Genomic DNA, 15490 nt, shown 5'->3' with positions numbered 1-15490 from the left:
GGCCGATCTTCACTCTTCTTCAACAGCACCTGTTCTTGCCCATGAGTCTTAACAGTAATATTCTAAAAGTATGCTTGTAAAGCAGTGGTTTGCAAGTTGGGAAGCATTTTTCTCATTGTGGAAGAAAGAAGGAAGCTGAATGCTCTGGAATGTCAACCACAGGCTGAATATCACGTAAGTCCAAACTCAGCCTGTCCCATTTCATCCTTCAGAACAGCGAGGACAGTGCTAATGTTATCCCTTTTTCCCAACTAGGAACAAGAAGGTTCAAAATGATGAAGAAACCTGGTCCTGTTCATTCATCAGGCCAACAAAGAATGATTCTTTTTCTTGATTAAGCATGAAAATGAGTTCCATGGGACAGGCTGTGAATTTGTTTCATGGGGGTGGAGGGAGGTACATAGGAAATCTTTGTACTTTCTGCTCAATTTAGTTGTACATTTAGAATCACTCCAAAAAATAGTCTGTTCACTTAAGAAGAAGTTAGTTTCATCTCCCAGGCTAAGTTCTATTCTCGGTGGACAGTATCCATTTGGAAGAACAAGGTTGTAGGTAAACATGCACATACACACAATTTTTCATATCCTTAGGGGAGCAGACCTAGGTCATATTTTTAAGAGAGCAACTAAATGGGTTCACCTGTGATCCCAAACTTCCATTCTGTGCAGAAAGCCATACTTTTATCTAACCTTTTCCTTTCTTGTAAGTGTTTGCAGGGATTGTGGCAGCTAAAATTTGGCAGTGGGAGTTTCATGCATGAATGCGACAGGGCAACTGGTATGAGTTTGTGGTCCATAATCAGGTGTTGCACGCTGGTGTGTGTGTGTGTGTGTATTTAGCATTGTGTATGGCACTTGACCCACTTCATTTGACACTGTAGGATTTTCTTACATGTCTCTATTTTCTCTGTCTCTATTTATTTAGCAGTAAAATGCAATACATATCTAGAATAGAGCACAGCACATGGTAAAAATTCATAACCAATACCAACTGAATAGATAAACAATGAAGGAATATGGGGCTGGCGCTGTGGCATAGCAGGTAAAACCTCCGCCTGCAGTGCTGGTATCCAATATGCATGCCAGTTCAAGTCCTGGCTGCTCCACTTCCGATCCAGCTCTCTGCTATGGCCTGGGAAAGCAGTAGAAGATGGCCCAAGTCCTTGGGCCCATGCACCCATGTGGGAGACCCGGAAGAAGCCCTTGGCTCCTGGCCTTGGATTGGCACAGCTTCAGCCTTTGCAGCCAATTAGGGAGTGAACCAACGAATGGAAGACCTATATTTCTGCCTCTCTTTCTCTCTCTGTAATTCTGACTTTCAAATAAATAAATAAAAGTCTTTAAAAAACAATGAAGGAATAAATGGTTACAACCCCATTCACACTGGAAAAGACCAGCTGCCAAGTAGGCAATTTCTCAACCCCCTTGCATGCCTTTATTATCACTGTCCTGATATCACACAGATCTGTGGTCTTCAATGTTGGGCTGACAGTTTCGCTATTATTATTGCAGAAGTCCTTATTATATGCCACTAGTTTTGCCTTTTTTCCTCTCTGCACTGCCAAATTCCAATTATTCCAGGCAGGGAGGGAAGATACTGGCAGGGGTTACTATAGTAAAGCAGGTTTAAATAGAACATCCCTTAGTGGGAAGCAAAAGGAAATCCCATCTCCATCGACTGTCTTCAGCTTTTGCCCACGCATTGCTGGGTGGGGGTCTCTCGACAGGAGCAGGAACCTGCAGCATGGGTAATGAAGCCAAGTCTCATTTCCAAAACAAACCCCAGAATCTCCCCGTACCTTTTAATCAGATCCATCTCTGCCTGATCCCTCTTGCTAAGGAGCAGGTTTTGGCTGTTTTCAAAGATTTCTTCAATCTGGTCTGGCCAGAGGAAGAGAGTGCTGTTCAATTTGATATCCTCTTCTGCAAAACATAGACAGTCTGCTGCAGGACACTGCTCATCACAGATCAACACATGGGAAATTAATTCAGCAGAATAAGAGGTCAGTACAAACACATGTGGGTTGGCAGAGGCTAGAGAGGCCCACTATGCATAAAGGTTAGCCAACACTGATCAGGCATTCACTAAGGACCAGGCTAGATGATACTATTCTCTCTGTTTTTACAGATGGGAAACAAAGCAGTTAAGCTAAGAAGTCAAGGTCACACTGCTAGAAGGCAGCACTGAAGAATTCAAATCCAAGTCTAACCAACTCCACAACTCTAATCAACTATGTTTTAACCGCTCCATTTTATTGCATTTCCAGGCTAGGTGTGGGTAGAGTCAGAAACTTGGATTGATATCCTGGTTCCACCCTTCAAACTCTGTCACTTCATCTGAGTCTTGGTTTTCCTTTTGGTTCAGTGCTAGTAATAGGATCAATGCTAGATGCCCTACCCATCTTATAGCTTTGGCCAATTAAAATGCCCCAAGTTTCCTAGTGAACCTAGGAGGCAGAGTCTACAGTGAGAGTGTCCAGTGTGTATACACATGGTCAAGGGCACATCTCATGAAGTGTAGGTTAATGGTTGGGGGCCCATTTTCCACTCCCAGTCTCCATCTCTCCCTCCCATCTATGCCCCTGCTCCTTGCCCCCCAACATATATTATGAGCATCAGGTAATGCATACGTATTTTCAAATGGGAAATGGCTTGTGGAGAGCTTACCAACTTTTCCTTCAGAATCTGGTGCTCACTTCCAAACTCTAACATGGTCCAGTAAGCCTTCGAGGGGCACTAACTAGTTCTGTCCTTTTTAGATAGGCAGGAACATGAGGGAAGGAGTCTTGGTCTCTCCAAAGGTGGGACTGTATTCAGATTATGGATGAGTGAAATCTACCCTTTTATAAAAATGATTCTACATGTGGAAGTGACTTTTCTAGGAACACCAAACACAAGATGCCAAGACAAACATCTAAGAAATAGAGGTGTCCATATATTTCCTCTTTTTGGCTAACAAGACTTCCTTGGTATGATTCAACTTACTGTGGATTAAGAGCATGGAATTAGAACTTCTAACATATGGGGATATTTCAAAAGCAGCTTTTCCTGTATGTAGTGGTAGGATTCCTATAACACTCTTTCCCCCAACTCTTTATCCCTAGACATATGGTCATAAAATACTTTTTAATATATTTCATGTATATAAAACATAAAAATATTACTGTGCATATGTATTTATGTGTGCACATAAGGCATGGGACTTACGGGGCAAGTCTGCGTAGTCCATCAGGAACTGCAGCCGTTCAATTGCATGTCTAAGTTGCCTCCTCAGTTTGAACACGGTGACATCACTGGATTTCTTTAAGAATTCAATGAGGAATACCAGCTCCTCAGTATTGGCAGGGATCTCACTAACTTTGTCTGCTATTGTGCTATATTGATTACAAATGCTACAGAGAAAGAAACAGCCATCATTATCATCTCAAATGACTTTAAGACTCATCAAAACAGACATGATTCTTATTTGAAGACTTTTACAGCAATTTCCAACTTTTCTCTATCTGTAAATCCTTTTTTTTTTTTTTTTTACAGGCAGAGTGGACAGTGAGAGAGAGACAGAGAGAAAGGTCTTCCTTTGCCGTTGGTTCACCCTCCAATGGCCGCCGCAGCTGGCGCGCTGCAGCCTGTGCACCACGCTGATCCGATGGCAGGAGCCAGGTGCTTATCCTGGTCTTCCATGGGGTGCAGGGCCCAAGCACTTGGGCCATCCTCCACTGCCTTCCCAGGCCACAGCAGAGAGCTGGCCTGGAAGAGGGGCAACTGGGACAGAATCCGGCGCCCCGACCGGGATTAGTGTATGACTGAATTTTAGTCAGGGGAAATGGGAAGTAGTGATGAGAAAAGGGCATAAAATTGTCCTTGCCTACCCTTCCATGCTCTTTCCTCCTCATGATGGTCTAGGATGTCAATACTCACAGTGACCTTAATGTGCTGAAGCTATAAAGTCATCCTCTGAGTTTCTGAGTGCACAAAGAGGCTCTCTCCCACCAATTTAGAACTACCCAGGGAAAGAAAGAAACTTCTGTTGTGTTCTAATCACGATGGGTTTGATCTATTTGTTACAGTCTGGCCTACTATAATACAGGTAGAACTCTAAGTCTAATAGATTCCTATCTGAGCAGAATCCATCCTTCTTCTGTCTTGTGTAAGAGAGCATAATCAGTGGCTGGCATTGTGGCATAGCTCATTAAGCCGCTGCCTGTGTTGCCAGCATCCCACATGGGCACCAGTTCAGTCCTAGCTGCCTCACTTCTGATCTAGCTCCTTGCTCATGGCCTGGGAAAGTGGCAAAGATGGCCCAAGAGGCTGAGCCGCTGCCACCCATGTGGGAGATCTGGAAGAAATTTCTGGCTCCTAGATCTGGCCTGGCACAGCCCCAGCTGTTGTGGCTATTTGTGAGTGAACCACTGGATGGAAGATCTCTCTGTCTCTCCCTCTAACTCTGCTGTTCAAATAAATAAATAAATATATTTTTTTAAAAAGAATGCATAATAAGTAGCATGTGGCCACTGGCTATTACTGAGAGTCCAAAAGGTTGGGAGCAGATGTACTAACTCCTAGACCTCTTAAAGATCATGCATATGGGTCAATGATGTCAGGAATCTGATCAACATAATACCTTAGCAATATCCAGGGACAAACTGAGGACAACCAACGGCAAAAAAGGAAGACCTTTCTCTCTCTCTCTTACTATCCACTCTGCCTGTCAAAAAATAAATAAATAAATAAAAAATATAAAAGGCCAAGGATCCCATAAGCCTTTCTTCTGGCATAGGGGAGACAAATAAATCTATATTGACCTGCGGCCTCTCTACCCCATTGTTATTGTTTTGATAAGACTTCTCACCCTGAAGCAGCCAGACAAAAGGGATAATTCCTCAGGGCCTTCAATTTTTTGCCAAGAAATGTACCTGTGGTGGATATGGATTGCGCATCCATTTTCTCATTGACGCACTCCAAGGTAACACCACCCCTGCCCTTATGCCCAGAACATTCCATTCTAGGGTGTATCCATTCTTCACAAACAGGACGGTACCTGCTCAGCAATTACATGGTAGTAAAATGGAAAGGATAGGGTTCAGCAGCAGAAGACTTCAAACTCACTTGAGCAAGTTAGATTTCTTTTTGGGCCTCACTTTCTCTTCTATTATGTAAGAGATCTTATTTATCACTCAGGCTGATGAGAAGATAAAATGAATCAAAGTCACTATTTTTAAGGAAGAAAGACATTTCAGAAATAGGCCATCAGCCTGGAGTTTCTGCATTCTTTGAAATCATGGGTCCATGGGTCATTATTTTCACTTATAATAAAGCAAAGTTATACACTTATTTTGATAAGGATGAATGTATCGATCAATTAAGACACCAAGTTGCGGGGTCGGCGCTGTGGCGCAGTAGGTTAATCCTCCGCCTGAGTGCTGGCATCCCTTATGGGCGCCGGATCTAGTCCCAGCTGCTCCTCTTCTGATCCATCTCTCTGCTATGGCCTGGGATAGCAGTAGAAGATGGCCCAAGTCCTTGGGCCCCTGCACCTGTGTGGGAGACTGGAGGAAGCTCTTGGCTCCTGGCTTCAGGTTGGCGCAGCTCCGGCCGTTGCGGCCATTTGGGGAGTGAACCAGCGGATGGAAGACCTTTCTCTCTGTCTCTCCCTCTCACCTTCTGTAACGCTAACTTTCAAATAAACAAATCAAATCTTAAAAAAAAAAAAAAAAGACACCAAGTTGCTTTGATTTTACAGGAACAAATGGACTATTGCTTTAAAAAAAAACAAAAACAAAAACTGATGGCTAAAACTCTCCCAAGAAAGTGTTTTTTTTTTTTTTTTTTTTTTTTTTGACAGGCAGAGTGGACAGTGAGAGAGAGGCAGAGAGAAAGGTCTTCCTTTTGCCGTTGGTTCACCCTCCAATGGCCGCCGCGGTTGGCGCGCTGCGGCCGGCACACCGTGCTGATCCGATGGCAGGAGCCAGGTGCTTCTCCTGGTCTCCCATGGGGTGCAGGGCCCAAGCACTTGGGCCATCCTCCACTGCACTCCCTGGCCACAGCAGAGAGCTGGCCTGGAAGAGGGGCAACCGGGACAGGATCGGTGCCCTGACCGGGACTAGAACCCGGTGTGCTTGGTGTGCCTGCGCTGCAAGGCGGAGGATTAGCCTAGTGAGCCGCGGCGCCGGCCTTTTTTTTTTTTTTTTTTTCCAAGAAAGTGTTTTAGTACTATGAAGGCTGAAAACCTTTCACTGTGCTGCCCCCAAACCTTTACTGAGAAATTGAAGATCCAAGAGGTAAAGCCAGAGGTCCTACTCTAGTAAATAGAGGATCTTGGATTCAAAACCAAGTCCTCTGGCTCTGAACCCAGGAATATGACCACTTCATCACTCAGTCAGGAAGCTGAGTGTGATGATGGAAACACAGACACTAGATTAATCCATGGGTGGGCACTTGCTGCCTTACTTGTTGGACTCTCAGTTTTCTCACCAACACAATGGGGAGAGCAACAACCCCACCTCTTAGAGCTGTCAAGAGGATTGATTAAATCTATAGTATGCAGGAGGCTTACATAGTGCCTGGGCTATACTGTGCCAGGGAAATGGTAGCTATAATGGCCATTAACTTGCTGGCATATTTCTGATATATATTTTATAAACCTTATAATGCTAAAAGGATATATGTGTGTATGTATGAACAATTCACGATATGACATAAAGTAACAGTGGTCACTATTTCTAAATCATTGGTCCATACAGTCAGCACTCCATGAGTTCTGCATCTGTGGATTTAACTCACCTTGGACAGAAAATATTTGAAAAAAACATTGTACATATACTGAACATATGCAGAACTTGTCCCTTGTCATTATTCCCTAAACAACACAGTTTAACCACTATTTACATAAATGTATGTTGTATGAGGTAGTCTAAGTAATCTAGAGAGAACTAAAAGTATATCTAGGAGGATATGGATAGGTCTTATCCTAATACTTCTCCCATTTTTCTAAAGGACTTGAGCATTTGTGAATATTGGTCTCTGTGCAGGGTCCTGGAACTAATCCCCCAAGGATACAGGACAACTATAAAGTATTCTGAGGAAGTAAATTAGGATAACATGGATTAACTATTTTATAACACTCAAACAAAGGCATTGTAGCAGATGATTTCTGTGTCCACCTCTGAGCTCTCATTCCCCCTTCTTATTTCTCAGTGCATGGGGTTTAGATGGGGTTGACACCCAGTTTAGCACCAGATCGAAGCCACCCTCTTTGTGTAGTATTTGGTTCAACAGTACATAAATGCCCCAAGTCAGTCCAAAGTCTCAAGGGTTATGACTTCTGTGAGGCTATTGGAGAAAATGAAACTTCCACCCCTCTGGGAAGCCGAAAGCCTGGTGTTGCTTGGGTCTACAAACCAGAGATAGCCGGTCTGACAATGGAGCCAACACAAAGGAAATATGAGCTGACAAAGGGGAATCACACACTAATTCAAATGTTTAGACCCTGAAGCTAAAAATTCCTGAACTTTTGAACATGTGAGCCCCCAATTCCCTATTTTTACCTAAGTGAGTTTGTTTGGGTTTTTCTCCCTCACAACCACAAATGTCTTGACCTACCTGTAGTGATCAGCAAATGAAGCCCTATATAGAGTTTATGATTGAATAGCACAATCCCAAGATCTATACAACAGAAGTCTGCCTTGCAGTGAGTCTAGGGGTACCTGTAAGTACCCTGTGTTTCAGAATATATTCTAGATGAACTGTGAGAAGGGCCTGTGACCATGAACTGCCAAGCCTAGGAAGCAGCTTGCATTGTCCTAAAGTTGCCTGTGGGAAAGCAAAGGCTGCAGGATCAGACAGAAACTGCCAAAGGATGCTCTCTTTTCTTCTCCAGACTCCACAGAGTTTTCTCCTCACTGTAGGTCTTCTAACTTGAAATTGAACTTTCTATTACCCTCTCTTTGGGGCAGAAGAAAAGTTGAACTAGAATTTCAGTCCAGTCACTGCTAGAAGGCACAAATTTTGGTCACTTTTCCATTCCCCCATTGGAACCAAATATCACTGCTGTCTGTCTGCACAGAATTATGATACCTGGTATTGGTCTCCCGGTTTACATCCACTTGGAACTGAATCAGACGATCTTTCAGATTCTGGGCTCGCTCACAGAGATCATAATTTAGAGTCATGGCATCAAGGCAGAACATGGCTAAAGGCACAGTAACATGCATGGAGGCAATTTCACCTCTCCGTTTTTTTATGCCATTGATACTCTGTAGAAAGAAGCACATTTAGTACCTTGACTTGCCTCTGAGCCTCTACCCATTTGTCCCCAGCTTTGACCTCCCCCTACCACCAACTCTACACCAATGGTTAAGTATCACATGTTCTCTAATGAAACACACTGACTACTCATTAGAGTGGGTGTAGCACATGTCACCAAGGTGAGAAATATCAAGTGGTATTGCCTACCATCACAAAATCCTCAATTTCATGATTTTCTTGCAGGAATGCAGTAATGCCTTGCTCTGCTGTGTTATCCAGTAAATCACTGTATTTTTTGTATACATTTAAATATCTTCCATATAGAAGAGCATAAAATTAAACACACAAATTAGATGAGTCAGAGTGGCACATGGAGAGATAACAGCGTTTAACAATTAGCTTAAACCAGTAAAGAGAAATATAATGTAGCTGAAGGTCCACTGAATTCAGAAATTTTGTCAATTCCAATTTGCTACTTCTTAGCTCCCTGAACTTCAACAAGATATTTCACTTTTTCAAAGATCACTGTCTTCAATTTTAAGTAGAGATTGTAATTAATACTTGATAGAATTTTGTAAATCTTTATAATGTATATATAAAGCAATGAATACTATGCTGACATAAAATAAATGTACAAAATAAATAGTTCCTATCCTTTATTCCAGCTCCAAAATTCTGATTTTAAAATGAGAATTTGGAATTAATGAGCTTACAATTAAGTCAAATTAAGTTTCTCTGCTATCAGATCATGCAAAAATGGCTGGACAGATTTTCTAAAAATTGGAGAGAGTGTTTGAGGTGATCTAATCTAAAATAAGTTTAAATTAAAATAAAGACAATGCTAAGTATGCAAATTAACTCAATGGGGCCCAATGCTACACTTCTAAGAGTTGGCCAGAACTTCAGATTCTGAAACTGAGATGCAAAGAAAAACCCCTGGAACTGCTGGTCCAGAAAGACAAGGAGTATGTGTATGATTTCATGAATAAAGAAAACAGAACTTTCAAGTAGAAGCCCCCAAATCAAATTCACAAGGGCAGGGCTTACAAATTTGAGGCCATAATTTTGAGACTAGGTTAGCTGTTGTTCTCAATTGAGGGTAATTTTCCTCCAGGGGCACATTTACCCTTTCTGGAGATATTTTTGGTATTGTACCTGGTGGTGGGGGTGGGAGGCTGGGAGGGGTGGGTTTAGGGGTGAGGGATGGTTCCTACTGACATCTAATGGGTAGGGGATGCTGCTAAATATCCTATCATACCTAGGAAAGCCCTGCACAATACAGAATTTGGTGGTTAAAAATATCAATAGAGCTACAGTCAAGAAACTTTGGGTTAGGGTGACCATATGTCTTGGTTTTCCTGGAACAGTCCAGGTTTACACCTGTTATCCCACAGTAATTGTTAATAACACCCTTTTTGCTCTTAAAAGTTTTGGTTCAAAGCCACATCACATGGTTACCCTACTAGTGGTCGCTTACATGGGCAACTGTGAAATGGTCTACATTGTGATGATTAACAGGCATAGCCTATAGATTCACATAACTGGTCTTCAATTCCTTCTCTTTAATCCATAAATCAAAAGAGCTCTAAAAACAGAAATTCATTTCAAAGTAAAAGCTGCCCTAACTTGATGTGAGACTATTGATGTGAATAGATAGATAGACAGACAGACAGACAGACAGACAAAGTCTTCCATCTGAGGGATCACTCTCCAAATGCCCTGAACAACAAGGGCTGAGCCAGGCCAAAAACAGGAGCCAGGACAATCTTGGTCTCCAGGTGGTGCTAGGAACCCAAGTACTTGGCCTATCACCTGCTGCATCCCAGCATATGGATCAGCAGGAAGCTTGATCAGAAGCAGCAGTGGGACTGGAATCCGGGCACTCTGATCTTTGATAATGAGATGGGGGCATCCCAAGTGGCAGCTTAACTGTTAAATCACAATGCCTGTCCCAGAATGAGTGGTCTTTATAAAGCTCATGGAAAATGTGTTATGAAAAAGCTACACATGGATTTCAAAAAAAAATTTTTTTTAACCAAAATGAGCTTATCTTCCTAAAAAATTTGTTTATTGAAAGGCACAGAAAGTGAGTGAGAGTGAGAATGTGTGTGTGTGTGTGAGAGAGAGAGAGAGAGACAGAAAGAGAGAGAGAGAGAAGGAGAGAAAGAGAGAGAGAGAGAGAGAGAGAGAGAGAGATCCTATCTGCTGGTTCACTCCCCCAAAAATTGGGATTGAGCCAGGCTGAAGCCAGGAACTGGGAATTCAATTCATGTCTCTCACACGGCCAATAAGGACCCAACAAACTGAACCATCACTTGCTGCCTCCCATGGTATGTATTACCACAAAGCTGGAATCAAAGTGGAGCCAGAACTTGAATCCAGGTACTTCCATGTGGGATGTGGGTGCCCTCAATGGCATCTTAGCTGATTTGTTTCCTAAATTTATCCTTTGAATCTATTTTCCCACAAACTTTTTGAAGTGCCTTCATATATAATATATGCACTATGAAACTTTTCAAAAATCCAGAAATGCTCCTAAAACTCATGTGGCCCCACAGCTTTGATAATGGCTATGGATCCATCATTAAATTTGAATGCTGAGTTTCTGATTTACCTGCTATGTAACCCTGGGAAAGTTTCAATTTCTTCATCTGAAAATGGGAGAAAACAATACTTCTCATTTTATTGGTTATTCTTATTATGTCTACGTTTTGGGTGTGTGGGAACAAAGATTGCTCATTTGATGATAGCTAAGAACTGTATTACAGGGGCTGGCATTGTGGCATAGTGGGTAAAGCCACTGCCTGCAATGCCTGCATCCCATATGGGCACCGGTTCAAGTCCCAGCTGCTCCACATCTTTTCCAGCTCCCTGCTGATGTACCTAGGAAGCAGTGGAAAATGGTCCAAGTGCTTGGGCCCCATCACCCACGTGGAAGATCCAAAAGAAGCTCCTGGCTCCTGGCTACAGACTGGCCTATCTCTGGCTCTTGTGGCCGTTTGGGGAGTGACCCAGCAGATGGAAGATTCTCTCTCTGTAACTCTGCCTTAAAATAAAACAAAACAAAACACCTGTAAAACAATCCCTAAGGCTAACTAACAATAAAGTAGTGGTGGAACCCACTTACTTGCGAGGGCCAACTTTATTTTTCTGAAACACCTCATAAGTTTGATCCATAAAATCAGAAACAAGTTCTTCTTCAGAGTTGACGGTTCCAAGGATCAAATTATATCCTTTCAGCTCTGGGAACAGGATAGATTCCACCTGAAAAGGAGAAACCACCATGTTTGGCCACAAGACAGAAGATAGCGCAACACTGCAAAAAATTTCCTACAATGGATTCATTTCCAGGGACATCAGCTGCAATTTAACTCCGTTTCCTCTTGGATGGAGCTGAAAACACCCTGCTCTTCCTTCTCCCTCAATTCTTTCTTCTTTCCTTCTTGCCTGGATTATTCATCTTTCAAATCCCTACTCCTTCTGAGTCACTTTTCCTTAGAGAGTTCGCCTAGTCCCCCAGTGTATACTAGGTTTCCCAGTTCAAATCTTACCTTATGAACTTTCTCTATGTAATGCTCATCACAATTTTAATTAAGTGAATGTGTAAAGCATTGTTCTAGGTACATCACAGAATATAAAACCGTGAGGGCCTGGATCTTTTTTTTTTTCTTCTTTACTATTGCATCTGTAGAGTCCAGGTAAGAGTGTGGCACTTAGTAAGTGCTCAGTAAATGCTTATTGTGTAGGTAAATCAATGCAGTTGGCCTTCCATATATGTACCACATGTGGATTCAATCAATGGCAAAAAATATTTGGAAAAAAAACCTGCTTCTGTACAGAACATGCAAAGACTTTCTTAAAAAATCATTATTCCCTAAACAATACTACATAACAATTATGTACACAGCATTTGTATTGTGTTAGGTATTATAAGTAATCTAGAAATGATTTAACATGTACAGGAAGATGTAGGTGGACTATACACAAGTACTATGCCATTTTATATATGGGACTTGGGCATCCTCAGATTTTGGTAGTTGCAGGGAGAACACCTGCAAGGGAAACTTTCAGTACAGTGGTTCTCCCCTCCCACCCCGACCCCCCCACTTTTCCTCTCTAATGAAAAGTCATTGGAGATACAGGTTCTAATTCTGACTCTGCCACTAAATGACCATGCAACCTTAGGTAACTTTGCTGTGAACCTCCATTTTGTTGTTTGCAAAAAAGAAGAGATACACTAAGTTATTCTCTCAGTTCACGAAGAAATAAAAAGCTACAGCTTTACAATCATGAGGCACTAAGAGTATCTTTCCCAAGAGCTGAACTCTCCAACTCCTAAATGTGTGTCCGAGAATGTTCTTTATATGACTCATGCAGGCTGCAAAGTCACTACCAGGGACCTGTTGTCTTCCATTGCCCTCTGCTGAGGACATTTTTAGTGACAGATTTCAGAAAAGATCTTGAGAATGCTTTACTGCATTAAATGAATTATATACCTCTGACGAGAACACATTAATTCAAAAAGGGGGTAAAGCCACTGCAAATGATCTGTATCCTCTTGGGCCAACCCAAAGATTTTTAAGCCAGTGGAGGTGCAGTTTCTTTGTTGTGGCTATGCTGCAGACAGTAGCTGAAGGCAGAGATGGAGGGACTGGCACTGGTCAGTCACAGGGATGAAATGGTTTAGGAAGAAACAACTGGAGGCCCCAGGCCATGCAACAGATCACCTGTGAGCAGGATAACGGATTATCTCTTGGGAAAAAGTCTTCAGTTTAAAGAAGAAGAAACACCTTTCAACCTGGATGTTCTCTGATGCCTTAAAGCACAATGTGTGAAACTGAAATAGGGACAATCATGTCCTTTCCAGGTAAATGTTACTTTCTCCTTGTCTCCCTGCGACTCTGATCCTGGACTTCTTGGTCTTGTCATCACCCTGAAGGCTCCTGCCTGTGCCCTTCTCTAACTGTTGCCTTCCCTGGCACTCGGAGTGAAAGAATTCTCCCAGCCCGAGAGAGACAGGGGCCCTGGTAGCCCCTTTCTGTAGTAATGTATGTTTTTCTCCTGATTATTAAAGTAATGCACTGACATGGCTGAAAATGTTGATTTAAATTTTACTCATTGCATTTCCAGTTTTATGAAACCCTTCCCTTATTTCATCTAACTCCATTTTATTTCTGCCTCTCAGTCACTTCTTTTCAGTATTCGGTGTTCATGTTCAGTATTCAGTCAGTATTGTTTTACTGGTTAAAACTGCTAAGGCAAATTATTTTTAATACTTACTTTGGTTTCCTTTAATTTTTAAAAAGATTTATTTATTTATTTGAAAGTCAGAGTTACAGAGTGAGAGAGAGAGAGAGAGATATCTTCCATCCACTGGTTCAGTCCCCAAATGGCCACAATGGCCCAGGCCAAAGACAGGGGCCAGGAACTTCTTTCAGATCCCACATGTGTGTGGCAGGGGCCCAAACACATGGGCCACCTTCTGCTGCTTTTCCCAAGCTATTAGCAGGGAGCTGCACTGTAAGCAGGGCAGCTGGAACTTGAACTGGTGCCCATATGGAATGCTAGCACTGCGGAAGGTGGCTTTACCAGCTATGCCACAGCACTGGCCCCCTTTGGTTTCCTTTAGTAACTCTGACAAACACACCTTCCTTCTGTACCTTGAATGCTATTCATTTTCAAAAGTCTCTTGCTGACTTTCTCCCCTAACTTCTATGATTCATGTTTAATTATGAATAAAGCACGGGGATGGGAGTACTATCCATCTGTGGCTAGATGTTAGATATTCAACTTGAGGAAGCATTCTTTTGAGGTTTCACTACTCAGTTCAGAAATAAAATAACCCGAGGGGCTCAAGTAGGGAGCTAGTGTTGTGGAGATCAGTAGATGGAGAACTCAGCCTATGTTGTTTTTTCTCATAATCTGATGAAGTCATTGGTATTCACTTGGGCCTAGGGAAAAACTGTGACCTGTAAGAATGCCTTCTTGGGATTATAATCCAATAAATCTAGGACCAGCCCCTGCTGGGCCATTCGAGGAAGCAGTCACGGGAGTCCTGGGCTCTCCTACCCCAGCTGCTTCAAACATTGCCTATCAATAGCAGTGAAGGAGAACTCCAATGCTGTCACTTCATCTATCTCTCCCCAAGCCCCATGTTTAGCCTTTTCCATTATAAGATTTTCTCTTTCATTTCCTTCCTAGGGACATTGTGGTTGCAGGAGAACTGCCCGCTATTTTCCTTACCCACATACCCACATGGTTTTGCTTGGGTTCAAAATTCCAACTACAAGTTTCTATGGTGAAATCAACTGGAGTATTTGGCTTCTCTTGTTTCCCCATAATCTCCAATTTTATCTTGATCTCTTAGAATCCTCTGGGTATAGGATTACAAAAAGAAGAATGCTCAAGAGGGCCGGCGCCATGGCTCACTTGGCTAATCCTCCCCTGCGGTGCCAGCATCCCATATGGGCGCTGGGTTCTAGTCCCGGTTGCTCCTCTTCCAGTCCAGCTCTCTGCTGTGGCCTGGGAGGGCAGTGGAGGATGGCCCAAGTGCTTGGGCCCCTGTACCCGAATGGGAGACCAGGAATAAGCACCTGGCTCCTGGCTTCAGATCAGAGCAGTGCTGGCCGTAGTGGCCATTTGGGGGGTGAACCAACGGAAGGAAGACCTTTCTCTCATTGTCTATAACTCTGTCAAATAAAAAAAATTTTTAAAATTAAAAAAAAAGAAGAATGCTCAAGAGCATCCAGGCATTTCTAACATTGAGAGAGGCATTGGGGTGGGGTGGGAGAGAAATACATATACACAGAGAGAGAGGAAGAGAGAGAACCTGAATGACTCACAGGACCCTTCCCCATGTGGAACTGGACACCCACCTTCTTGCCACATCAACCATCCAGAGAGACTCAGAAGAGCTAAGAAGTGCCACATCCACATGGATGACCCTGCCTAGCAGTGAAAGTTTGCTAACAAGTATTTGGAATCTGGTTAGTAACTGCCCTGGAAAGGGCCTAGGCCAGGAAGGGGAGATTTGTTCTCTCTAGAAATCTAGAGTGACTAAAACAAGAAAATAAACACAATCAGACATAATTTTATAAAAGTCCTTGGCAATTTCATGGTCACCGAGCCATAATGAATTATTAACCCACATTGGGTATGGCATGGGACACATCGTCCCCTTGGTAGTTGGCATCACAGAGGGATGCAGGCAGTAACTCTTAATGTCTTTGTTAGAAGCACAATTCTGG

The 15490-nt window shown here is 42.7% G+C and overlaps 1 protein-coding gene across 1 annotated transcript in view; it reads right to left on the bottom strand.

Moving 5' to 3' along the window:
- Nucleotides 1-15490, bottom strand: part of DNAH3 (dynein axonemal heavy chain 3) — a 176547-nt gene that overhangs the window by 134364 nt on the left and 26693 nt on the right. Inside the window, exons 11-15 of the mRNA XM_062180013.1 lie at nucleotides 11371-11507; nucleotides 8451-8556; nucleotides 8073-8251; nucleotides 3207-3391; nucleotides 1799-1922 (exon numbers count right to left, since the gene is read on the bottom strand). Coding sequence (XP_062035997.1) covers nucleotides 1799-1922; nucleotides 3207-3391; nucleotides 8073-8251; nucleotides 8451-8556; nucleotides 11371-11507 — 731 coding nt within the window. The remainder of the gene's footprint in view (nucleotides 1-1798; nucleotides 1923-3206; nucleotides 3392-8072; nucleotides 8252-8450; nucleotides 8557-11370; nucleotides 11508-15490) is intronic.

Source organism: Lepus europaeus, chromosome 21, assembly GCF_033115175.1.
Source record: "Lepus europaeus isolate LE1 chromosome 21, mLepTim1.pri, whole genome shotgun sequence".
Classification (NCBI taxonomy): domain Eukaryota; kingdom Metazoa; phylum Chordata; class Mammalia; order Lagomorpha; family Leporidae; genus Lepus; species Lepus europaeus.
The sequence above is the reverse complement of the archived record's forward strand: the minus strand, read 5'-3'. Positions and strand labels throughout refer to the sequence as shown.